Here is a 27,354-nt window from a genome sequence, read left to right on the forward strand (position 1 = left end):
GGGAGCACACAGCATCTGTGTGGATGAAAATTCCCGGTGCAGTGTGCGGACACGAAATGTAAGCAGTTGCTGTTTGACTTTTCTCCTCCAGCAGACTCTTTGAACTTCACAGTGCAGTCACTTTCAATTTCATGCAGGCCCTGAAGGATTGCACTATGACTTTCTCGTCCTTCTAGTCCAAGTGCTTCCAGGCCAGTGCCTGTTCATGCAGTTTTTGTGTGTTTCACATTTTAAAAATATTCTGATTTTTTACCGTATGTTATGAACATTGATTTCTCCTTCTGATAATTTTTCACCTTCCCTCTTGTATTTCCCACTCTGACCGCTTACCTCTCCTCACCTGCCTGTAAGCTCCCCCGGTGCCCTTCCCTTTCTCCCATGGGTCCACTGTCCTCTCCTATCAGATTCCTTCTTCTCCAGCCCTTTGCATTTTGCACCTGTCACCTCCCGGCTTCTTACTTCATCCCCTTCCCCCACCTACCTGGCCTCACCTCTCACCTGCTATCTTGTCCTCCTTCCCCTCCCCCCACTTTTTTATTCTGCTATCTTTCCCCTTCCTTTCCAGTCCTGATGAAGAATCTCGGCCTGAAACATTGACTGTTTATTCATTTCTGTAGATGCAGCCTGACCTGCTGAGTTCCTCCAGCATTTTGTGTCTGTTGCTCTGTTTTTGTTTTTATTCTTCTCTTCAATGTGAAGAACCTTGCATTTCCCCACTGTTATCAGTCTGAGCCACAGCTGGAATGCAAGATCCAGAACAGGGTGATGTAAACAATTGTTCATCTGTTGCTTTAACTTCAAATTAAGATCATAGAAATATAGAAATGTGTAAGATTATGAGAGGCATTGATCATGTGAATAGTCAGAGACTTTTTCCCAGGGCTGAAATAGCTGACACAACAGGGCACGGTTTTAAGGTGCTTAGAAGTAGGTACAGAGGAGATGTCAGGGATAAGTTTTTTTTACGTAGAGAGTGGTGTGTGCGTGGAATGGGCTGCCGACAGCAGTGGTGGAGGCAGATACAACAGGGTCTTTTAAGAAACTCCTGGATAGGTACATGGAGCTTAGAAAAATAGAGGGCTCCACCACTTTAGAGGGTAATTTCTAAAGTAAGGGCTGAATGGCCTACTCCTGCACCTATTTTCTATGTTTCTATGTTTTCTATGTTTCTATGACAATAAGGAGCTGAGCTGCTGAATAACCTTCAAAGGCAGATTACCAACTTTGTCATTAAAACTGCTGTTTCCATTCTGTCTGTCAAGGGCAATGTCTCAGTGCATCTCTCAAACTTCCGATCCATTGTGAACTTCTGTTGGAAAAGCATTCCGATGAAAACTACTGTGCACTCACATGGAGTCTGGTGAGATGGCTCTCACCTGATTCCCTCCATGCTAAGCAAAAGGTCACCTAAGCCTGATAAATGTCTGCTCCTATAAGCAATGAAAGAGAATGGGAGGATGTCTGAGTTTGTAACATCTGGCTGAAAATGCCTCATAAAACCAGGCATTGGAACGTTACCTGCCTGTGTGAAATGTGAATTATCATCCATGGGTAGTATTCTGTTTACATGAGGAAAGTAAAAATATTGGCATGGGAAAGTGATGTGTATTTCCTTATCAGAATGTATTTCTGGAAAAAGTTCGGAACAGTTTTGGTGAAGTAATTCAGAAATTATTTGCAGTGGAGCTTGGTAACGAGACCTTAAATAATTAATACAAGGGAGATGAAGAATTGCTTCTGGACAATAAGTTGTTTTGACATTGGATGCACTACCTGAAGAGAAACTAGAAATAATTAATAATTCTGATGAAAACATCTTGGCAGGAAAGTCCTGAGTAATGGGAGAGGGCAGGAATTAATTGGATTGTTCATTCAGATAGGAAGCAGGGCATGTGGGCTGAATGGTCTCTCAGCTTGTAAGGTGCTCTATGTATAAATATTTGCAAAAGACAGAAAGATGCTGACTTCCTGTGATCCCTGTGATAGAAGTTTTGACAGAAACCTCCAGAACCTACAGAAGGTGCCGACATCTATAATTAGCACAAGATGCATGGGCGATGCCCAACTGTGATGAGTACTCATCGACTGAAGCAAGCAGAGCCTTGTGCTGCTCGAGGACTTTGATCAGACATCAGAAATCAAAGCTCTCTTAATCAAAAGATGTGAAAATCCAGAGCCCCTCAAGGGGGAAACCCTTCTAATGAAAAACATGAAAATCTTGCAATTGTATGGTGCCCTCGGCACCTCTGTACAGCCTAGTCTGCCTATGATCAACAATCACCCTTTTAACTTTGTAAATAATTAATCTAGGAAATAATGCACAAGCATCATTTTGATGTCTATTTTAGGAAGTGTCATATCAGCCCACCTTTCCCAATATTGTGAGACTGGTGGATGTGGGTTCAATTTCAATATTTAAAAGAAGTTTGGGTAAGTACATGGATGAGGAGGGGTATGGACAGTATGGTCCGGGTGCAGGTTGCTGAGACTGGACTGAATAACAGTCCATCATGGACTAGATGGGCCAAGGGGCCTGTTTCTGTGCAGTAGTGTTCTATGACAATGATAAAGATAAGGTGAAGAAAGTAGTAGAAATATTGGATTTTATGTTGACTTTCCATAACTGATAAAATTTAAGATCTTTGACATGCAATTTATTTCTTGGGGTTGAATGGCAGCAATGGAAGTCACTTTGTCCAGAATGTCTGTAAAGTGTGGTGGGATATCCTGTGGTTGTGAATGTTCTGTGCAATTACGGACTTTGTGAGAACTTCAGGTGTTGACATCTCGTCAGGAGGCAAAATGCTTATGTATTTACAACTGATGTTGGTCAGAGTTCCAAGCTGAGTAATAGAAGGGGTGGGGACAACAGATCCTTACAACTGTCCTGTAGCTTCTTTGCCATTAGTAACCTTGCTTTACTTTACTTTATTGTCTCCAAACAATTGATACTAGAGCGTACAATCGTCACAGCAATATTTGATTCTGTGCTTCGCGCTCCCTGAAGTACAAATCGATAGTAAATATTAAAAACTTAAATTATAAATCATAAGTAGAAAAATAGAAAATGGAAAGTATGGTAGTGCAAAAAAAAACGAGAGGCAGGTCCGGATATTTGGAGGATATGCCCCAGATCCGGGTCAGAATCCGTTCAGCAGTCTTAACATAGTTGGAAAGAAGCTATTCCCAAATCTGGCCATAACAGTCTTCAAGCTCCTGAGCCTTCTCCTGGAGGGAAGAGAGACGAAAAGTGTGTTGGCTGGGTGGGTCGTGCCCTTAATTATCCTGGTAGCACTGCTTTGACAGCGTGCGGTGTAAAGTGAGTCCAAGGACGGAAGATTGGTTCGTGTGATGTGCTAGGCTGTGTTCATGATCTTCTGCAGCTTCTTCCGGTCTTGGACAGGACAACTTCCACACCAGGTTGTGATGCACCCTAGAAGAATGCTTTCTATGGTGCAAGATTAGTGAGGATTTTAGGGGACAGGCCAAGTTTCTTTACCTGCCTCAATCATAAATTTTTCTGTTTTCCTGAACTCATTACAGTCACTGACTCTCCAGGAACTTCTCCTCACTCCAACTGATCCTTCACATCAGCCTGCAGGAACATCTCCTCACTCCAATCGATCCTCCACACCAGCCTGCAGGAACATCTCTTCACTCCAACTGATCCACCTGAGCCTCCACACCAGCCCGTTTTAGAAAGGAATCAAGCCTTGGGGGAAATTTGTGCTGTGCGTTTCCTGGTCCTAACTCCATTCTCCTCTTCTTCTTAACCAATAAGTGAGAAGGGAAGCAGTGTATGAGCAGACTCCTGATGGAAAGCATATACGCAGTTCGAACATAGAACGATACAGCACAGGAACAGGTCTTTGGGCCAATGATGGTAGTTTAACCTGTCTGCCTACACAAGATCTATATCCCACTACCCCTGGCAGAACAATCCTGAAGAAGGGTCTTGGCCCAATATGTCGAGTGTTTATTAATTTCCATAGGTGCTGCCTGACCTGCTGAGTTGCTCCAGCATCTTGTGTATGTTGCAGAGCATTGCAGGCACTCACCCCTTGCAGTGTAAGAAAATGCTTCCAGTAAGTCTCCTTTAAATTTGCCCTCTCCTGCCATTAATTTATACCCTCTAATATTTGCTATTTCCACTCTGGGGGAGAAAGGCTCTGACTTTCTACCATGTCTTTGTCAACTAGAACTGCACACAGTACCAAATGGGACCTCGTCGCGGTGTGCTACACACAGCGCTAGAATAACCACACGGAGTCGGTGAGTTAGAGTTGCGATGAAAGAGATTTATTCAAACTTCGCGGCCTGCTTTAAAGCCTTCCCATTCCTGCCCTCCCTGGGGCGGGACTGCTGTGGGGAATGCATATTCCCAGACCCTTTCCGCCCGCGGGATTTTCCCCCGCTGGTGAAGATGGCCTGGCGCCCTTTCTGGGGCCGGCCCTCTGCCTGCGTGCGCTGTTTCGTGGGCCAGTTCATGTGTGCTAGAAAGTGGGTCACCACATAACCCCCCCCCCCCAGAACCGGCGATACCTCCCCCAATGTCCACAGTCTGGATCGGCCTCTGTTTGGGAGGTCTGCCCCTGCGCCGCGGTGCCTGAGCCTGGACCGGTTGCGCCAAGTCCACAGGGGCCGTTTTGAGTCGGTCCACTGTGAAAACCTCCTCTCTCCCCCCAATGTCCAGCACAAACATGGACCCATTGTTCCTGATCACCTTAAATGGCCCCTCGTAGGGCCGCTGTAGTGGTGCCCGGTGTCCGCCCCGTCGTACAAAAAGAAACTTGCAGTTCTGCAGGTCTTTGGGTACGCAGGTCGGGCTCTGTCCGTGCTGTGAAATGGGTATTGGGGCCAGGTTACCGAGCCTCTCCCATAGTCTGTCCAGGACTGCTGTGGGTTCTTCCTCTTGCCCCCTTGGGGCTGGTATGAACTCTCCTGGGACTACCAGGGGTGTGCCGTACACCAACTCGGCCGACGAGGTGTGCAGATCCTCTTTGGGCGCCGTGCGGATTCCAAGCAGGACCCAAGGAAGCTCGTCCACCCAGCTAGGCCCCTCCAGGCGGGCCATGAGAGCTGACTTCAGGTGATGGTAGAAATGCTCCACTAGTCCGTTCGGCTGTGGGTGGAAGGCAGTTGTGTGGTGTAGCTGTGATCATAAAAGGCTGGCCATAGCCGACCACAGGCTGGAGGTGAACTGGGCACCCCTGTCAGAGGTAATGTGGGCCGGTACCCCGAAGCGGGCTGCCCAGGTTGCGATCAGTGCTCGGGCGCAGGATTCGGAGGTGGTGTCGGTGAGCGGGACTGCCTCTGGCCATCTGGTGAAGCGGTCTATCATCGTTAGGAGGTACCGCGCTCCTCGTGACACTGGCAGGGGCCCTACGATATCCACATGGATGTGGTCGAACCTCCGGCGGGTGGGTTCGAACTGCTGCGGCGGAGCCTTGGTGTGCCGCTGCACCTTGGCCGTTTGGCACTGCGTGCACGTTTTGGCCCATTCACTGACCTGTTTACGCAGCCCATGCCACACGAACCTGTTGGAGACCAGCCGGACGGTTGTCCTGACAGAGGGGTGCGCTAAGTTGTGAATGGATTTGAAAACCCGCCAGCGCCAGGCTGCTGGGACGACGGGGCGGGGTTGGCCGGTAGCTATGTCACATAGTAGGGTCCTCTCACCTGGGCCTACGGGGAGGTCTTGGAGCTGTAAACCGGAGACTGCAGTCTTGTAACTAGGGATCTCAGCGTCTGCCTGCTGTGCCTCTGCCAGCGCTGCATAGTCCACCCCCTGGGACAGGGCCTGTATGGTAGGTCTGGATAGTGCGTCCGCCACGACGTTGTCCTTTCCAGAGACATGTCGGATGTCAGTCGGGTACTCGGAGATGTAGGACAGATGTCGCTGCTGGCGGGACGACCAGGGGTCGGACACCTTTGTGAACGCAAAGGTAAGCGGTTTGTGGTCTGTAAAAGTGGTGAAGGGCCTACCTTCTAAGAAGTAACTGAAATGTCGGATTGCCAGGTATAGTGCCAATAGCTCCCGGTCGAAAGCACTGTATTTGAGTTCGGGTGGTCGTAGGTGTTTGCTGAAGAACGCCAGGGGTTGCCAGCGACCCTCGATGAGTTGTTCCAGCACTCCACCGACCGCTGTGTTGGATGCGTCCACCGTGAGGGCAGTAGGAACGTCCGTTCTGGGGTGCACTAGCATAGCGGCGTTTGCCAAGCCTTCTTTGGTTTTAACGAAAGCAGCTGCGGCCTCTTCATCCCAGGTAATGTCCTTGCCCTTACCCGACATCAGAGTGAATAGGGGGCGCATGGTTCGGGCTGCTGAGGGGAGGAAACGGTGGTAGAAATTCACCATACCCACGAATTCCTGCAGGCCTTTGATTGTGTTGGGTCGGGGAAAGTGGCAGACCTCATCTACCTTGGTGGGCAGAGGGGTTGCCCCGTCTTTAGTAATCCTGTGGCCCAGGAAGTCGATGGTGTCGAGTCCGAACTGGCATTTGGCTAGGTTGATTGTAAGGCCGAATTCACTCAGGCGGGAGTAGAGCTGGCGGAGGTGGGACAGATGCTCCTACCGACTACTGCTGGCTATGAGGATGTCGTCCAAATAGATAAATGCAAAGTCCAGGTTGCATCCCACCGCGTCCATTAACCGCTGGAAAGTCTGTGTGGCGTTCTTCAGGCCGAACAGCATTCGGAGGAATTCGAAAAGTCCAAACGGGGTGATAAGTGCTGTTTTGGGGATGTCGTCCGGATGTACAGGGATTTGATGCTATCCCCGGACGAGGTCTACCTTGGAAAAGATCCTTGCGCCGTGTAGGTTTGCTGCGAAGTCTTGAATGTGCGGCACAGGGTAGCGGTCTGGCGTTGTAGCCTCGTTCAGTCTGCGGTAGTCACCGCATGGTCTCCAGCCCCCCGTTGCCTTGGGCACCATGTGCAGTGGGGAGGCCCATGGGCTGTCGGAATGTCGTATGATCCCCAATTCCGCGTATGATCCTCCTTCGCCAGTCGGAGCTTGTCCGGGGGAAGCCTTCGGGCACGGGCGTGGAGGGGTGGTCCCTGGGTTGGGATGTGGTGCTGTACTCCGTGTCTGGGCATGGCTGCCGTGAACTGCGGTATTAGTACTGATGGGAAATCCAGCAGGACCCTGGTGTATTCATCGTCGGACAGCGTGATGGAGTCCAGGTGTGGGGCTGGCAACTTTGCTTCACCCAGGGAGAACGTTTGAAAAGTCTTGGCGTGGATTAATTGCTTTCATTGCAGGTTGACCAGCAGGCTGTGGGCTCGCGGAAAATCCGCCCCCAGGAGTGGTTGGGCCAGTGTGAAGTCCCACGTGAACCGGCTGGAGCTGAACTGTAGCCGCACCGTGCGGGTGCCGTAGGTTCGTATTGTGCTGCCATTTGCGGCCCTCAGGGTGAGTCCCGGTTCTCTGTTGCGGGTGTTGTAACTCGTTGGAGGTAAAACGCTGAATTCCGCTCCGGTGTCGACCAAAAATCGGCGTCCTGACTGCTTGTCCCAGACGTACAGGAGGCTGTCCTGATGGCCAGCCGCCATAGCGATCGGCGGCGGCTGGACCTTGGCGTTTCCCGGGAATTTGCAGGGTGGTCTACAGCGGCAGGCCTCTGTGCCCCACCGCTGGTGGTAGAAGCACCATTGTTTGTTGGGTTCTGCTGCCGGGCCTGGTCTGGTCTGTCGTTGGGCACGCGGCTTGGTGATCTGTGCAACGGATGCCCCTCTCTCCTTCTTAGCATTCCACAGCACATCTGCCCGGGCCGCCACCTTCCGGGGGTCGCTGAAATCTGTGTCGGACAGCAGCAGGCATATGTCCTCGGGCAGTTGCTCTAGGAATGCCTGCTCAAACATGAGGCAGGGTTTGTGTCCTTCAGCCAGGGCCAGCATTTCGTTCATTAATGCCGACAGCGGCCTGTCTCCCAAACCATCCAGGTGCATTAAGCGGCGTGCTCGTTCGCGCCATGGGAGTCCGAAAGTCCTTATGAGCAGGGCTTTGAATGCTGTGTATTTGCCATTCTCCAGGGGCGATTGTATAAACTCCTCAACTTGTGCAGCAGTCTCTTGGTCGAGGGAGCTCAGCATGTAGTGGTAACGAGTGGACTCCGAGGCTATCTGCTGAATGTGGAATTGTGCTTCTGCCTGTTCCAACCACAGACGGGGTCTCAGCAGCCAAAAGTTTGGCAGTTGTAACGAAACTGCGTGAACAGATGCGGCCATCGGTCATCTCTGGTCCAAATACCGTTTGGGCCGTCGGGGTCACCAAATGTAGCGGTGCGCTACACACAGCGCGAGAATAACCACATGGAGTCGGTGAGTTAGAGTTGCGATGAAAGAGATTTATTCAAACTTCGCGGCCTGCTTTAAAGCCTTCCCGTTCCCGCCTTCCCTGGGGCGGGACTGCTGTGGGGAATGCATATTCCCAGACCCTTTCCGCGCCCGGGATTTCCCCCCTGCTGGTGAAGATGGCCTGGCGCCCTTTCTGGGGTCGGCCCTCTGCCTGCGTGCGCTGTTTCGTGGGCTGGTTTGTGTGTGCTATAAAGTGGGTCACCACAACCTAACCAAAGTTGCAACATAACTTCTTAAGTTTTAAACAGTGCACCTACCTTGACCAGCTTCTCCTACCTGTGTTGCCACTTTCAGGGAGCTGTGGACTTGCACCACAGTGCCCCGAAGTGTCTATCAAGGTGCAAGCAATCACCTTTGTTGCCTCCCTCATTAATCTGGCATGGTTTTATTTAAACAGTAGTGTTTGTGATCCAGAGTCCCATTTCCATCTGCCTCACTACCTTGGGGTATTGGTGTTGGTGAGGTCACCAACAGAGACTACCCATGTCACTACCTTGGGAGATTGATGGCAGCGTCACAGGCACATGGCATCAAATAGGCAGTATCACAGGCATGTGGCACCAGCTGGGCAGCATTCACAAGAAAGAGAATCAATTTTTACAAGAAAGAACACAATTTGAACAAAGAAAAGTCAGTTTTATTGCAGTGGCCATAACTACTAAATTGTAATGGTGATTATGGTCTTGCTGGTTGGTTCAAGCACCTCATGGAGTTTGGGCTTCAGGCTTCCGTACCTCCTGGCTGATTGGAGCTGGAAGAAGGTGGTATGGTGAAGGTCTTTGATGATAGATGTTGCCTTCTGGAAGCAGCCTCTCCTGTAGATACTACCAGTGATGGTAGGGATGTGCCCATAATGTACTCTCTGTAGCTTCTTACATTCCTGTACATTCGAATTGCCACACCATGGCAGTATGCAATCAGTCAGGATACTTTCAACGGTACAGTTGTAGCAATTTGTTTGGTGATATGCTGAACTCCCTTATCCCTAATAACATGAAGGTGCTGTTGCACCTTTCTTGTGATTGCATCTGTGTGCTTGGTCCAGATTTCATTGGATATGTCAGCACACAGGAATTTAAAAATGCTGACCCTCTCCACTGCTGACGTATGCTCACTCTCCTTCCATTTACTGAAGTTAACGATTGGCTCTTTAGTTTTGCTGAGGGAGTGAGAGGTTATTGATTTGGCCACACTCAATGTGGTGTCCTTTCTCTCTCTGGTAGGCTGACTCATCATCACCTGTGATTCATCCAATAACCGTGGTGTTGTCTGCGAATTTATATATTGCATTGGAGGTGTGCTTAGTCACACTGTTATGTGTACAAAGAGAGAAGAGCAAGGGGCTAAGCGAGGACAACATAGACCATAAGGTGTAGAAGCAGAAAGGCCATTTGGCCCATTGAGTCTGCTCTGTCATTTGATTTTGGCTGATGTATTTTCTCCCACAAGCACACTATTCAGACTTGGAAATGTGATGAAAATTTTTTTTTAAATCTGCTAGAAATAAGACTGTAAGATATAGGAGGAGAATTAGGCCATTTGGCCCATCGAGTCTGCTCCACCATTTCATCATGGGTGATTGAATTTTCCTCTCAGACCCCATCTCCTGCCTTCTTCCTGTATCTCTTCATACCCTGACCAATCAGGAAAGTCTGAAAATAACAGCACTAAATACTGAGCAATAATGCAGTATTCTGTACAGAGCAAAGCAGTTAATGATTCTGGTGTGGTTTGTAATCATGTGGTGATGTTGTCACCAATTCTCACTGACTGACGTTTGCTTAAAAATGTTTTAGCACTGATGAGAATCTGTTCCCTTGCAAAATGAGGCAACTGTTCCTGTTCATTTAACCCCGTCCCTTGCCCAGAATTTGAAATTGAATAGAAGTTAACACTATTCTAAAGAGGGAGGCTTGACTATGGAGGTATATCGTAAGGTGCAGTTTGAAAGACAGAGAGATTAAGGGGCAAAGTGTCTGAAGACGACACGTTTGGCAGTTGAAGGCTTGGCTGTTTGTGGTTGAGTGAAGTGGTTGTAGCTGCATGAACAGGCTTGATCAGATTGTGCAGCTATAGTCAAATGCAGCGGGAGCAGCTTCCTGTTTGAGTTTGTGTGGCTCTGGGTGAGAGGCCCAGAGCCGACTTCTTCCCTTTCAGTACAGCACAGAAGCTTGTGTGGTTGGTAATCAGCATGATTAGACCTAAACCCAGGAGGGGGTGACAGACAAGGAAGGTGTAGAAGTTTTCTTAAAATCTATTGTCCCATGGGATTTAGAGGCTGTTGGCAATGTTGGGTGAATTAAAATGCAGTTAAGATTTAACAGACAAAATGCTGGAGGAACTCAGCAAGCCAGGCAGCATCTATGAAAAAGAATGCAGTCAGTGTTTCGGGCCAAGACCCTTCAGCAGGTCTGGAGAAAAAGAGATGAGGAGTCGGAGATAGAAGGTGGGGGCAGGGGAGGGAGAAACACAAGGTGACGGGTGAAACCGGGGGGAGGGGTGAAGTAACGAGTTGGGAAGTTGATAGGTGAAAGAGATACCGAGCTGGAGAAGGGGGAATCTGATAGGAAAGGACAGAGGCCATGGAAGAAAGAAAAGAGAGAGGGGCACCAGAGAGAGGCGATGGACAGGTAAGGAGATAAGGTGACAGAGGGAAATGACAACCCGCCTCAGAGTACTGAAATGTTAAGTTTATCCAGTTATGTTATATGGCTCAGAATGCTGGACATTATCTAGTAACATGAGGAAACAAATTGAAGCAGCAGAGATGTGGTTTTTGAGGAGGATGCAAAGAATATCATGGATGAAACAAATATCTATCGAGGATATCATGAACAGAGCAAACTGGAGGGAGGAGAAGATGGCGTGACGCGGTGCACGCGGCCATTCTGAATGAATATCGTATGTGTAACTAGGGGGGCCGTGCACAATCTGGATTTGATGGAGACAGCAGTGAGAGTACGGAGGAACACCTGGAGTAACTTCTGAAATACCCGCTTCGCTGCCGCTGCTACTGTGCAATCGAGAATCTCCGGAGACGAAGGCCCCAAATCCTTGGCTTTGCCTATCGCTTGTTGCCGGGGCTGGAGTCGGAATGCTCGGCAGAGATGGTGCTCGGTGTCGGAGAGGTGGTCGGAGGCTCGGAGTTTTCAGACGGACTCGGAGTCGGACTGTGGTCGGATGCTTCCAGGATGCTGCATTGGCAAGTTGGCGGTGCTGGAGGTTTACCGTCTGCGTGAGATGATGGGATTTTCGAGAGACTTTGAGACTTTACCGTCCCTTGGTCTGTTCTTATTAAATTACGGTATTGCTTTGCACTGTTGTAACTATATGTTATAATTATGTGGTTTTTGTTAGTTTTTAAGTCAGTTTGTCATGTGTTTTTGTGCTATCATTCTGGAAAAACATTGTATCATTTCTTAATGCATGCATTACTAAATGACAACAAAAGAGGACTGCGTGTCCTCATAATCTAAACACAAAAAGAGAAATAATGTATGAGATCATGAAAAGGCAACGTAATTTCATTGGACATGTGATTAGGAAAGAAGAGTTAGAATGTACGGTGTTTATGGGAAAGATTGAAGGGAAGAAAGCAAGAGGAAGACAAAGACAAATGATGATGGAGACAGCAGCCAGAGAACTGGAAATGAATACCAATGAATTGATCCACTTGACCCGAAACAGGAGTGTGTGGGCCATGGCAGTCAAAGCTCAAACTGGGCATGGCACCTGATGATCGTGATGATGAGACATGAAAGATCAGAATTTACATTGAATTGTGTTGTTTGTGTCAATGATCAATACAATCTGAGGAGGTGCTGGGGGCAGTCACATGGCATGCCCACAACTTACTAACCCTAACCTGTACATCTTTGGAATGTGGGAGGAAACCAGAGCTCCTGGATGTAATCCATGCAGTCACAGAGAGAACGTGCAGTCTTCTTAAAAACAGTGGTGGAATTGATCCTATGTCACTGGCACTGTAATAGCATTATGCTAACTGCTATGCTCAGTGAATTGACTCATGGATGAGAACAAGCCGTCTGAGATGCCCAAGCTTGTTGGATTACATCTCCTTTATGTTTATCGTGGTTGTTCAAGAGATAAGGAAAAGAAATAGACATGTTATGGAGAATGTTCATATTGCCATGGAGGTCTACGGTGGAGGCAGTCTCACTGGTTTTCCACTCAGCCTTGTATCACCTGGAAAGTACTTACGTCAGGCTGGTGTTTATTGACTACTGCTCAGCGTTTAACACAATCATAGCCTCAGTTCCAATCAGTAACCTCCAAAACTTGGGCATCTGTACCTCCCTTTGTAACTGGATCTGAAGAAACACTTCTCCTTACTGACAATTGACACTGGAGCTCCTCAAGGATGCATGCTTAGAGCACTGTTCTACTCTCTTTACACCCATGATTGTGTGGCTAGGCACAGCTCAAACACCAACTATAAATTTGCCAACATCACAACTATTGTTGGCAGAATTTCCGTGGTGGCGAGGAAGCGAGATAGATCAGCTGGTTGAATGGTGCTGCAGCAAACCTTGTTCTAAATGTCAGTAAGACCAAGGAATTGGTTGTGGACTTCAGGAAATGTAAGCTGAAGGAACACAAACCAATCCTCATTGAAGGATGGGAAGTTGAAAGGGAGAGCATGACGTGGATGGTGGGAGTCCCTGTTGATCAGTGCTGCTTCCCTGTGACAATACTCTGTGTTGATGGCTAAGTGTTAACATCTCTGAGGATCTATCCTGGGCCCAACACATTGATACAGTTACAAAGAAGGCACGACGTCAACTATATTTCATTAGGCGTATGAGGAGAATTGGTATGTCACCAAAGGCACTCACAAATTTCTATAGATGCATCATGGAGAACATTCTTAAGGGTTCCATCACTGTCTGGTATGGAGGGGCCACTGCACAGGATCGAAAAAGCTGCAGAAAGTTCAAAGTTCCCAGTAAATTTATTATCAAAGTAAATATATGTCACCATATAACACCCTGAGATTCATTTTTCTTGTGGGCATACTCAATAAATCCATAATAGAATAATAATCATAATAGAATCAGTGAAGTACTGCACTAACTTGGGCATTCAACCAGTGTACAAGAGACAACCACAAGTAAATACAAAAAGAAAGAAATAGTAATAAATAAATAAGCAATAAATATCAAGAACATGTGATGAAGAGGCCTTTTAAGTGAGTCCATAGGTTGTGGGAACATTTCAGTGATGGGGCAAGTGAAGTTGACTGAAATTATCCCCTTTGGTTCAAGAGCCTGATAATTGGGGGGTAATAACTTCCTGAACCCGATGGTGTGAGGCCTTAGGGTCCTGTACCACCTTCCTGATGGCAGCAGCAAGAAGAGAGCATGAACTGGATGGTGGGGGTCCCTGATGCTGAATGCTGCTTTCCTGTGATAATATACAGTGTAGATGTGTTCAATAGTGGGCAAGGCTTTACTCATGATGGACTGGGCCGTATCCACTACTTTTTATAGACTTTTTCCGTTCAGTGGCATTGGTGTTTCCATACCAGGCGCCACCACACATCTAAGATATTTGTTAAAGTTTTAGATGTCATGCCAAATCTTTGCAAACTCCTACAGAAGTAGAGGCGCTGCCATGCGTTCTTTGTAATTACATTACGTGCTGGGTCCAGTACAGGTCCTCTGAAACCCTAACCCTAACTCTAAATGGTAACACAGAGGAAATTAAAGTTGCTGATCCTTTCTACCTCTGATCCCACAATGAGGAGTGGCTCATGGACCTTTTCTTCCTCCTGAAGTCAGTAATCAGCTCCTTGGTCTAACTAATAATGAGTAAGAAATTGAGGTACCACTCAGCCAGATTTTCAATCTCCCTCTTATATGCTGATTTTTCACCACCTTTGATTTGGTCTACGACAGTGGTGGCATTAGCAAACCTTAATATGGCATTGGAGTTGTGCCTACTCTTAAGTGTGAAGCGAGGAGAGCAGGGGGCTAAGCAGATAGCCTTGTGGTGCACTTGTGCCGATGGAGATTGTGGGAGAGTTGTTATTGCCAATCCAAACTGTCTGGGGTCTGCAAATTAGGAAATCAAGGATCCAACTGCACAAGGAGGCATTGAGGCCAAGATCTTGAAGCTTATTGATTAGTTTTGAGGAGATGAATGAATGCTGAGATGTAGTTGATAAAGAGCATCCTGAAGTATTCATCTTTGCTGTCCAGATGTTCCAGGATTGAGTGAAGAGTCAGTGAAATGGCATCTGCTGTAGACCTGCTGAGACAGTAAGCAATTTGAGCAATCCAAGTTGCTTCTCAGGCAGGAGTTGATATGTTTCATCACCAACCTCTCAAAACGCTTCATCACTGTGGACGTAAGTGCTGCTGGACAATAATGAGCAGCAAGGCTGTTCCACACCTGCGCTCACTGACCCGCCTCTCAACAACCCCCATCCACCACTACTTTATCATTCCCTGTCAGAGTCATCCAAGGTACAGACACTCCTGTGCTTAGCGTCACTTTATGGACATATAATTAATCTATAGATATAAACTATCTTATTTATACTTATTGTGTTTTTTTAAAAGAATAGCATTGTGTTCTTTATCTTACTGTTTTTTTTGTGCTGCATTGGATCTGGAGTAACAATTTTTTTTTCTCCTTTACACTTGTGTATTGGAATTGACATGAAACAATCGTGAATCTTGAATATAAATATCACGTGTAAGGCATACAGATGGAATTGAAATGCTGAGTAGGCAAGCTATTGATGGGTATGAACTTGAGGCGTTTCTCCCTTGTATTCACAGAGTGTAGGTGTTTCTGAATGCAGCCTTGCTTGGTTGCCAGAACTGGTGAGTTCTAGTTTTGGAGAAAATGATGCCCAGGGGGTTTTCTTTGGACAAAGGTGAGCTAGAGGGGCTCGTTAATCGAGTTGTAAAGAGGGTGAACGTGTAGAAACAATTCCCCTTTGCAAACAGGAACTGAACTGCATCCTATCGGAAGGATGTGATTAGCCTAGAGAGGATGCAGAATAGATTCAAAAGGATGTTGCCAGGAATGGAAAGCTTGTGAGGAGGGTCTGCATAGGTTTTGACTGGGTTTGTTTGGAGTGAAGGAGGCTGATGGGTCACTTTTTAGAACATATATGAGAAGCACAGATAAGGTGGATGGTCATAATCTTTTCACCCGGACTAGGAAGTTTTCAATAAGATGGCACAGGTTTAAGCTGAGATGGGAGAGATTTAAAAAATGACTTGAGAGGCATGTTCTTCCACGCAGTTGGTTGGTATAAGGGATAAGCTGCCAGAGGAGATGGGTAGAATTGCAACATTTAGAAGAGAATTTGGTACATGGATAGGAACATTTTAGAGAGCCAATTGAGAGTAGCATCTTGGTCAATGTGGATGGGAAGGGCCTGTTTCTCTACTGTATAACCACAGCTCTCTATGTTTAAGGTAATTGGTGAAAATATGGGTGGGGAGTTGTGGAAAACATCAGCAAGGATCTGGAACTCACTGCCTGCAAAGCAGAAATGTCATTACATTTGAGAAGTATATCAATGAGGATCTTGAGACAACAGACTGCCGAGGGCTACAAAGTGAAATTATTCACATTCTTACAGTGGGATAAGTAGAATTTCCTTCAATATTTTGTTTAAAAACTGTTGTAAGGTTAATTATCAATCTGTGGAAATTATGGGGATTCATTTAAAATGTGTTGACTAAGAAATGCTATTGATTTGGGGGTAAGTTTGAGTTAGAATACTAATACAGTCCAGTAGAAGGCTTTTTGGCCCATCATGGCTGGTCCAGCTTTTGGAATAAATTCCTCAAGTGTTCAGTCTCCCTTGCACTTTTGGGCAATTCACAACATTAAGTTACAGTAGTTGCAGGCTGACTTTGTTTTTGTGGCAAAGCAGAAATAACATCTTGTGTAATGGCAACTTAAGCAGAGACTTGAGCGGCTGTTCCTGTCCTTTTGTTCCTCTTGAGTTCATAACCAGGAAGTTCATGAGTCAACCTTGCCATCATTTTCTTTTTTGAGAAAAGAGCTAGGTGCGCAGCGGTAAATTCTGTCAAACCTGTGGAAATAGTGTGTTTACCATCTGCTGATGTTTCTAAAGAAAATACAGTACCAGAGATCCTGGGGGAATGTGCTGTCAGCAGTGTATTTGTGAAAATGGTGCTGCTGATGGTCAGAGAGCTGAACACTGATAACCTTCCTTTGTTGAAGCAAATCTGTGAGGCCTCGATTTGCCCCAACCCTCACCCAAGTAGTCACTGACCAGAAACATGAAGCTTGTCTCTTCATAGATACTTGCTGGCTTCCCGTGCCTCTGTAGAATTTCCAGCAAATATAGTTTTTATCACGGAACCATTAGTCTGTCCAGTGGGCAGTGTGGCCTGCATTAGTTGTTCATTTAGGTGAATACACTGTCATTGATCAAACCATACTCTCTAAGGAAAGGCTGCACCATCATTGTACGATGTGCTCTATTTACAAAGGTTGGTTTTATTGGATTAGAGTCCATGTTGTTTTTACTGTGTTTTTCCTTGTAGTTTTAGCTTTCTTTATGCTTGCTTATGTGTTTGCATAATCAACCATTTGTCTGTAATCGTTTCGTAACTATTTGTTTCTATACATCTGTCATTTATTTGTCTGCAGAGCTGAAGTGTGAATCAGTCACTGTTCACACAAACACAAGAGATTCTGCAGATGCTGGAAATCCAAAACAACACACACCAAATGCTAGAGGAACTCAGCAAGTCAGGCAGCATCTGAAGAAATGACAAACAGTCGATGTTAGGGTCAAGATGAGTCTTTGCCCAAAATGTAGACTATTTATTCCTCTCCATAGATGCTGCCTGACCTTTTGAGTTCCTTCACCATTTTGTGTGCAGTAGCTGCTGGCAGATTTTTTTAATTCAAACCCGTTCAAACTGGCTTGCAGTGTAGAAGGAGAGCACGTGGTCAAGTTCCTTTGTAACTTCTTTACTGGTGCAGGCTGACCCAGTCTGACCCCTACAGTGATGAACTGCTAATAAAATTCCTGTAATCACTATCTTTTCAAAGATTAAAAGTTCATAGTAAATTTATTATCAAAGTACATATGTCACCATATACAGCCCTGAGATTCATTTTCTTGTGGGCATTCACAGCAAATACAAAGAAACACAATGGAATCAATGAAAAACCATGCACAAGACAACAAACTGCAAATATAAAAAGAAAGAAATATATATATAACATGAGATGAAAGTGAGTCCAGAGGGTGTTGGAATGTGTGATGTGAATCTTCGTTTCATTCTTGACTTCCAAAGAACATTTTGGATAACATCATGACCACATCTAAGAGTTTGCTTTTCGGAAAGTGGAAGAAGTTAGCCAGAATAATATTATCCACCCAGTCAGTTGGGCGTTTTGTAGGCACCTTGTTTGTAAGTTTAGTGATTGTGTAGGTCATGTTTCGAGATAAGCAGGTTTTTGACCTTTGATCAGATGCTATGTGAGCTGCTGAGAATTTACGGCATTTCCTGTTGTTTTTATTTCACATTACCAGCATCTGCATTTTTTTTTGTTTTTAGATAATTGTGTGACCAGCTAGTTTAGTTTTCCACCAGTTGTCACAACTGAGTCACCATGTGAGCACCCACTGGGAAAGGTGCAGAGATGAGTTAACATTATAGGGTTCAAATCATCAACAAGAGAAAATCTGCAGATCCTGGAAATCCAGGCAACACACACAAAATGCTGGAGGAAATTTCTCCAGCGTTTTGTGTGTGTTGCTGACATTATAGAGAATCAGGTTTAGTAACACTGGCATAAGTTGTGAAATTTGTTGTTTTGTGGCAGCAGTACAATACATAACAATAAAAACCATAAATTACAATTAGAAGTAGTACAAAAAGAGAGCAAAAGAAAAATAGTCTTCATGGAGTCGATGTTCATTCAGAAATCTGATGATTGAGGGGAAGAAGCTGTTTCTGAAACATTGAGTGTGTGTCTTCAGACTCTGGTATCTGTTCCTGGATGGTAACAATAGGAAGAGGGCATGTCCTGGGTGATGCATTAAGAAGAGGGTCTTTAATGGTGGATGCCATTTTCTTGAGGTGCTGTCAATGATGGAGAGGCCATGATGGAGCTGGTAGAGCCCAGATGTTCTTGATGCTGAAAAAGCTAGTGCTCATGATGGAGCTGACTGAATTTCCAACTTTCCGCAGCTTTTTAGAGCTAAGCTGAGGCTTTATAAAATGCGCTGACACATAACTGTCTTGTGCTTGTGAGGAGCAATCAGCAGCCCATTCACCTCTTTCCGATGTGTGTGTTTGTTTTCATTTAGAACGAGGGAGTGGAAGAACATGCTCCTCTTTCTCATTCAATCACAGTAACTCCGCTAACTCCTCGAGCAGCACACAGGCACCAGCTACAAAGGCAGCCAGGACTCTGCGGAGGCAGTCCAAGAACCTGGTAACGTATATCCTTCCAAAGCTGGTTTGAAGGGAAGCTGAGTTACAGTGAATACATCTCATTGCTTTTGGGAAACAATAGTGCATTTGTTTTTGTCATTTTATGATTGTCATTCAGATAGATGGACCTTAACCCAATTCCATTGTTTCACTCCATATCACCTTCCTCTTGTCCGTCTGCTAAACATTTCACACTCTTCAGTCCCTCTGCCTCTTACCTCTGGGAGAGAGTTCTGTTTCTAGCTTGCTACGTGCACAACTATTGAAGCCTCTAATAGTTTTAGTATCTGGGTTGATTGTCCTAAGTCCCTTTTTATCCCCTGACACATGGAACCAATATTTTTTTTAGATGTCCTTCAATAATAAATATCCTTGTTATGTTGCTGTGGGTATTGTTTTAATGATTTTGGGGCATCACAATAATGCAAAGGTTAGCACTTCGCTATTACAGTGGAAGTCAATTCCACGTTCTCTGTGAGAAAGGTTGTATGTTCTTCCCGTGAACCATATGGGTTTCCTCTGGGTGCTCTGGTTTTCTCCCAAAGAGGTATTGGTTAGTAAGTTAATTGGTCATTGCAAATGATCTTGTGATGAGGCTGTGGTTAAATGCTGGGCTATGCAGCTCGTTGGGCCGGAAGGGCCTGTTTTGTGCTCTAAATAAAGTGAAATATTTTCCAACCTTGCCAACGATACTCTGCTTACTTATCCTCACCAATTCTCATAAATAATTAGAAATTACAGCCACCCTTGAATAACACCTGTGTGTCAGCCCCGCTGAATATTATCTCAGTAAGTGGCAAACGTGCTCCTACTTTCATGAAGTCAGCCCCAGTGTAGTGGGCTGAATGGTCCCTGTGTAGTGAGATCATAAGGTTGATTTTAACAGATTGTCATTCATTGCAGGGGTAAGTATATTTGAACATTTCCCTTTTAAACCTATATTGACCAATTGAACTGAAGGAGTAACGAAATTTTGTGGTTCATTTCTTTATTTTCCTTTGAGATCCTGTATGGAACATGCCCTTCCAGCCCTCCAAGCCACACCTCCTAGCAACCCTTGCCTAATCACAGGACAATTTATAATGACCAATTAACCTACTAACCAGTTTGTCTTTGGAATGTGGGAGGAAACTGGAGCACCTGCGGAAAACCCATGCAGTTCATGGGAAGAACATACTAACTTTCTTACAGGGGATGCCGGAATTGAATTACAAACTCTGACGCCCCGAGTTCGTGTGCTAACCTCCATGCTACAGTGGTTAAGGTGGTTAAATCAGCCATGGTTTTAAGGAGTAGCATAGCAGGGACAAAGAAGCCGAATGGTCGTCTGTGCTCTTATTTCGACTCTGGGAGCATTTCAGTGAAATGTTGTTTGCTGGGTAAAGTACTGTGTGTTTGTTGCAGGACATGACTGAAAATGGGAGCCATCAGCTGGTGGTGAAAGCGAAGTTCAACTTCAAGCAGAATAACGAGGACGAGCTCTCATTCTCGAAGGGAGACATTCTGTATGTCACTCGGGTGGAAGATGGAGGATGGTGGGAAGGCTCATTCAAGGGCAGGTCAGGGTGGTTCCCCAGCAACTATGTACGGGAGATAAAACCCAGTGGTAAGTTGAGCATTGGGCCTTGCCTGGGCAGTTTAACGGGTTTTATGTTTCTAAATCATGGCTGGCTCATCCTGTTGATTTTCAGTGAGAGCAGTGAATATTTTCACTTTCTTCTTTTTTGGTAATTAATTTATTATTGTCACATGTTCCACGGTACAGCGATAAATTTGTGTTTGTGTGATACAGAATATAGAACAGTACAGCACAGATGCAGACCTTTTGGCCCACAAGTGTTGTGCCAAACCAAATAAGTTAGTAATCAGATGGCCAATTAAGCTAATCCTTTCTGCCTACACATATAACCACATGTGCTTATCTAGGAACGTTTCTTAAATGTACCTAGTGTATCTGCCTCTACCACCATCCCAGGCAGTGCATTCCAGACACCCACCACTCTCTGTGTAAAAAAAAACACTTGCCCCTCATCTCTCCTTTGAAATTACCCCCTCTCACCTTATATGCATGTTCTCTGCCATTAGACATTTCAACCCTTGGAAATAGATACTGTCTGTCTTCTCTATCTATACCATCCGTCATAATTTTATCAACCTCTATCAGATCTCCCCTCAACTTCCATCGTTTGAAGACAACAACCCAAGTTTGTCCAACCTCTTGTTATAGCATGTGCCCTTTAATCCAGGTAAACCTCTTCTGCACCATCTCCGAAGTCTTTACATGCTTGCTATTATGGGGCGACCAGAACTGAATGCAGCCTAACTAGAATTTTATAAAGCTGCAACATAACTTCCTGACTGGCTCGACTGATAAAGGCAAGCATGCCATATGTTGCCTTAACCACCCTATCAACATGCGTAGCCACTTTCGGGGAGCTATGGTCCCTCTGCTCAGCAACACTGTTAACATCTTTCCATACAAAGTTAAAGTTGAGTTCATTGCCAGACATACAAGCCCGTGCATGCACATGTGTAATGAAAACTTGAGATGCAACAGTCACTGAGCATCAGATAATCAACCTACACAAGAAAAAGATAAATTTAGATTATACTCATTTTTCTATGATAATATCAAAGTAATACAAAACAAATACAAGAATGCAGAATATACTGTTGCAGTTAGAAATGAGAGCAGTGCAGGGTCATGACAAGACAGACTGAGAGATCAGGAGGCCTGTTCAAGAGTCTTGTAATAGCCCTTGAGCCTGATGGTGTAAACTTAAATCTGCCAGACCAATAACTACACCACAGACAGTTCTTTACTTTATCCTTTCACCAGTTTATTTGTTCGAACTCGGCTGGCGAGAAGGAACCAAGCATCAGAGAGACAGAATACCTATCTATCTACCTCTCTCTCTCTCTCTCTCTCTCTCTCTCTCTCTCGCTCTCGCTCTCGCTCTCTCTCTCTCTCTCTCTCTCTCTCTCTCTCTCTCTCTCTCTCTCTCTCTCTCTCTCTCTCGCTCTCTCGCTCTCTCTCTCGCTCTCTCGCTCTCTCTCTCTCTCTCTCTCTCTCTCTCTCTCTCGCTCTCTCGCTCTCTCGCTCTCTCTCTCTCTCTCTCTCTCTCTCTCTCTCTCTCTCTCTCTCTCTCTCTCTCTCTCTCTCTCTCTCTCTCTCTCTCTCTCCATGACGAACTTCTGTCTAACATGCAGAAACATTACAATTTATAGAACTAGCAAAATAAAGAGCACTTAGATAAACTGGTATTCTCACCAGGTCTGTTGCAGCAAAACTTAATTACTTAGTTAAGAGAGTCCAATAAATCAAAGTTTTAACTACAATTGAATGTTGTGTCCAATCCTTATCAGTTATTCTCTTTTATTAGAAAAAGGAGGGAACTTAGTTCAGTATGAGAACCCAACTCTACATACATTCTCAGGGGACATCTGTGAGTCGTTAATCTAAACAAGCTGCAGGCAGATTCCCCAGCGAAGGACAAGCTTTGCACACTATCCAGAACAGAGCACACACAAGCTGGCACTTAATTTTAACCCATTATTTACAAGAGTCCGAGAATCATTTCGGACGTCCCCCAATTCCCTTAAAACTTCATCAATGGTACATGTTTTTAAGCTTTTGTATATTTTGCCCGATGGGAGAGGAGAGAAGAGAGAATGTCCAGGGTTGGAGGGGTGTTTGATAATGCAGGCGGATTTTCTCCACGCATCGGGAAATGTGGACAGAGTGCCTTACCTAGCAGCAAGGATAAGGCAGGTAATTGCAAGCCGGTGAGCCTTCTGTCAGAGGTGGGGAAATTACTGGAGAAGATTCGAAGGAACAGGCTTTATGTTGTTTGGAAAACCAAGGACTAATTAAGGATGGCTTTGTTCAGGAAAAATCCTGTCTCACTAAGCTAGTTAGGCATGTGGATGACAGAAAAATAGAAGGTTATGAGGGAGAGAAGTGAGGGAGGGATGGGTTGATCTGAGAGTAGGTTATAAGGTCGGCGCAGCATTCCAGGCTCAGGGGCCTGTATTGTGCTACATTCTATGACTGAATTTCCTGAGGTGGTAACAAATGAGATTGTTGAAGGCAGGGTAGTGGATGTCTGTTTGGACTTCAGTAAGATTCAGCATGGGAGGTTGGTATTCAGCATGAAGGTGGAGGCAATCTGGATTCAAGGTGAGGTGGGTGATTGGATCCAAAATTGGCTTTGTGGTAGGAGGTAGAGGGTGGTGAATTGAAAGCCTGTGTGTAAAAGTGTACCACAGGGGTTGGGCATTAATGACTTGAGTGTGAATGATTTGTGAATCATATGAAAGTTAGTGGTGCTGTAAAAAGTGAGGAAGGTTGTCTGAGGTTACAGCAGGACATAGAGCAAATGGATGGTTGCAAAGAGCCTAATCCTGACAAATGTGAGGTGATTCCTTTTGGCACCCGCCTGTGCTGCTGATGCCTCCCTCCCAGATGTGTTGATTAACTTCTGTGCTCGTTTTGAGGCGGGAAATGACGTGGCGGTGAGGAAGACCACGCCTCCTCCAAACGACCAGCTGCTGTGTCTCACTGTGGCCGATGTGAGGAGAGCCCTGTGCAAGGTCAACCCATGGAAGGCTGCTGGACCAGACAATATTTCTGGCAGCGTGCTCAGAGGATGTGCAGACCAGCTGACAGATATTCTCACTGGCACCTTCAACATCTCCCTGAGCAGCGCCGTCATTCCTACGTGCTTCAAGGTCACTACCATCATCCCCGTGCTGAAGAAGTCTTCAGTGTCCTGCCTCAACGACTACCGTCCCATCGCACTCACATCCATCATCATGAAGTGTTTCGAGAAGCTCGTCATGAGGCACATCAAGACCCTGCTGCCCCCCTCACTGGACCCCCTGCTGTTCGCGTACCGTCCCAACCATTCGGCAGACGACGCCATTGCCATCACCCTCCATCTGGCCCTAACCCACCTGGACAAAAAAGACATGTACGTTCGAATGCTGTTCATAGACTTCAGTTCAGCAATCGACACAATCATTCCTCAGAAACTGACTGGAAAGCTGAGCCTACTGGGCCTGAACACCTCCCTCTGCAACTGGATCCTAGACTTTCTGGCTGGGAGACCTCAGTCAGTCCGGATTGGAAGCAGCATCTCCAACACCATCACACTGAGCATGGAGGACCCCCAGGGCTGTGTTCTCAGTCCACTGCTGTTCACTCTGCTGACCCACGACAGTGCTGCAACACACAGCTCAAACCACATCAAATCAAGTTCGCCGATGACAAGACCGTGGTGGGTCTCATCAGCAAGAACGATGAGTCAGCATACAGAGAGGAGGTGCAGTGGCTAACGGACTGGTGCAGAGCCAACAACCTGTCTCTGAATGTGAACGAAACAAAAGAGATGGTTGTTGACAGCGAACGACGACTCTCTGCTGAATATCGACGACTCCTCCGTAGAGATCATTAAGAGCACCAAATTTCTTGGTGTTCACCTGGCGGAGAATCTCACCTGGTCCCTCAACACCAGCTCCCTAGCAAAGAAAGCCCAGCAGCGTCTCTACTTTCTGCGAAGGCTGAGTAAAGTTCATCTCCCACCCCCCATCCTCACCACATTCTACAGAGGTTGTATTGAGAGCATCCTGAGCAGCTGCATCACTGCCTGGTTCAGAAATTGCACCATCTCGGTTCGCAAGACCCTGCAGCGGATAGTGAGGTCAGCTGAGAAGATCATTGGGGTCTCTCTTCCCGCCATTACAAACATTTACACCACACGCTGCATCCGTAAAGCAAACAGCATTATGAAGGACCCCACGCACCCCTCAGACAAACTCTTCTCCCTCCTGCCATCTGGCAAAAGGCACCGAAGTATTCAGGCTCTCACGACCAGGCTATGTAACAGTTTCTTCCCCCAAGCAGTTATGGTCGAAATGACAATAAAAAGTGACTTGACTTGACTTGGAAGTCGAGTAGGACTGAGACGTAAAGTAAATGGTAAGGTGTTAAGAAATGTTGGTGTACAGAGATCCCTAAGGACCTAAGGCCATTGTTCCCTGAAAGTGGCAACACAGGTAGACAGCAATCAGAATCAAGTTTAATATCCGACCTCAACAGCCTTAATGATCCAGAGCAGATTCAAAGCTCAGACTCGAACTCCATCTCCGACCTTGACTTCCAGACCGGGTCTTCACATGCTGCCGCTGGAACCCCCGTTTCCCTTTCCCCACCACCACTCCGCAATCCCATCTCTCTCTGGTCTTGCTGCCAGCTCTTGGGTCCTCAGAGACTCCATCTTCCTCTCACCCCACCATCCCTGAACACCACAAACCTCTCTTTTCCTCAGATGCTACCAGCCCTCTTCCCCCTCCGATCCCAACTCTCTTCTGTGCCAGGTCTTCGCCATTCCCTCTGACCTTCCTTTCTCTGAGGCAGAACGTTGTGACTTCAGTAGGGGCCTTACCTTTGTCCACCCCTTAGTGAGTTCTGTGCCTGCCACGATGCTGAGATTTTCTTCCGCAGCCTCCGTCTCTAACGCTACTTCTTTGACGTGGACTCTCCACCCCGCATCAGTGAGCCCTTCTCCTGTCTTCAACCATCCCTCTCCTGTCTTTAACCCCTCTTCCTCTTCCTGGACACCCCACTCTGGTCTTCTGCCTGCTCTGGACCTTTTCATTGACAACTGCCAATGGGACATCAACTGTCTCGACTTCAACACTTCTCTCTCTAATTCCAGCCTTACCCCTTCGAATGCTGTGCTCTTCACTCCCTCTGTACTAATCCTAACTTCACCATTCAACCCACAGATGAAGTAGTCTGGCGTTCCAACCGCTACCTTGCTAAGGTCCAGCATCAGCTCTCAGACACCTCCTCTTTCTTATACCTGGTCATTGTCTCCCACACCATCACTCACCTTATTAGCCCTTGGGATCTCCCATCTGCTGCCACCAACCTCATAGTTCCTGCACCTCCCATTTCTACCTCCTACCCAAGATCCACAAACCTGCTTGTCCAGGTAGACCCATTGTTTCAGCTTGTTCCTGCCCCACTGAGCTGATATCTGCATACCTGAACTCTTTCTTATCATCCCTAGTTCAGTCTCTTCCTACCTACATCCATGACACTTCTGGACCTTTTCAATGATTTTAAGTCCCCTGGCCCCATCATCTTATTTTCATTATGATTCCTGTCACAGTATGTTGACAGGCCGACTAGGGGGAATGCCATACTAGATCTAGTACTAGGTAACAAACCAGGTCAGGTCACAGATCTCTCAGTGGGTGAGCATCTGGGAGACAGTGACCACCACTCCCTGGCCTTTAGCATTATCATGGAAAAGGATAGAATCAGAGAGGACAGGAAAATTTTTAATTGGGGAAGGGCAAATTATGAGGCTATAAGGCTAGAACTTGCGGGTGTGAATTGGGATGATGTTTTTGCAGGGAAATGTACTATGGACATGTGGTCGATGTTTAGAGATCTCTTGCACGATGTTAGGGTTAAATTTGTCCCGGTGAGGAAGATAAAGAATGGTAGGGTGAAGGAACCATGGGTGACAAGTGAGGTGGAAAATCTAGTCAGGTGGAAGAAGGCAGCATACATGAGGTTTAGGAAGCAGGGAGCAGATGGGTCTATTGAGGAATATAGGGAAGCAAGAAAGGAGCTTAAGAAGGGGCTGAGAAGAGCAAGAAGTGGGCATGAGAAGGCCTTGGCGAGTAGGATAAAGGAAAACCCCAAGGCATTCTTCAGTTATGTGAAGAAAAAAAGGATGACAGGAGTGAAGGTAGGACCGATTAGAGATAAAGGTGGGAAGATGTGCCTGGAGGCTGTGGAAGTGAGCGAGGTCCTCAATGAATACTTCTCTTCCGTATTCACCAATGAGAGGGAACTTGATAACAGTGAGGACAATATGAGTGAGGTTGATGTTCTGGAGCATGTTGATATTAAGGGAGAGGAGGTGTTGGAGTTGTTAAAACACATTAGGACAGCTAAGTCCCCGGGGCCTGACGGAATATTCTCCAGGCTGCTCCACGAGGCGAGGGAAGAGATTGCTGAGCCTCTGGCTAGGATCCTTATGTCCTCGTTGTCCATGAGAACAGTACTGGAGGATTGGAGAGAGGCGAATGTTTTCTCCTTGTTCAAAAAAGGTAGTAGGGATAGTCTGGGTAATTATAGACCAGTGAGCCTTACGTCTGTGTTGGGAAAGCTGTTGGAAAAGATTCTTAGAGATAGGATCTATGGGTATTTAGAGAATCATGGTCTGATCAGGGACAGTCAACATGGCTTTGTGAAGGGCAGATCGTGTCTAACAAGCCTGATAGAGTTCTTTGAGGAGGTGACCAGGCATATAGATGAGGGTAGTGCAGTGGGATGTGATCTATATGGATTTTAGTAAGGCATTTGACAAGGTTCCACACAGTAGGCTTATTCAGAAAGTCAGAAGGCATGGGATCCAGGGAAGTTTGGCCAGGTGGATTCAGAATTGGGTTGCTTGCAGAAGGCAGAGGGTAGTGATGGAGGGAGTACATTCAGATTGGAGGATTGTGA

At 46.3% G+C, this 27,354-nt stretch overlaps 1 protein-coding gene across 4 annotated transcripts in view; it reads left to right on the plus strand.

Annotated features, from left to right (window-relative positions):
• arhgef6 (Rac/Cdc42 guanine nucleotide exchange factor (GEF) 6) overlaps positions 1–27,354 on the plus strand; it is a 223,775-nt gene that overhangs the window by 82,957 nt on the left and 113,464 nt on the right. For all 4 annotated transcript variants that reach the window (XM_063061177.1, XM_063061179.1, XM_063061178.1 and 1 more), the window contains 2 exons: positions 18,698–18,825; positions 20,229–20,430. In XM_063061177.1, the coding sequence (XP_062917247.1) occupies positions 18,698–18,825; positions 20,229–20,430 (330 nt within the window). The remainder of the gene's footprint in view (positions 1–18,697; positions 18,826–20,228; positions 20,431–27,354) is intronic.

The sequence above is a fragment of the Mobula hypostoma genome, chromosome 10 (assembly GCF_963921235.1).
Source record: "Mobula hypostoma chromosome 10, sMobHyp1.1, whole genome shotgun sequence".
Classification (NCBI taxonomy): domain Eukaryota; kingdom Metazoa; phylum Chordata; class Chondrichthyes; order Myliobatiformes; family Myliobatidae; genus Mobula; species Mobula hypostoma.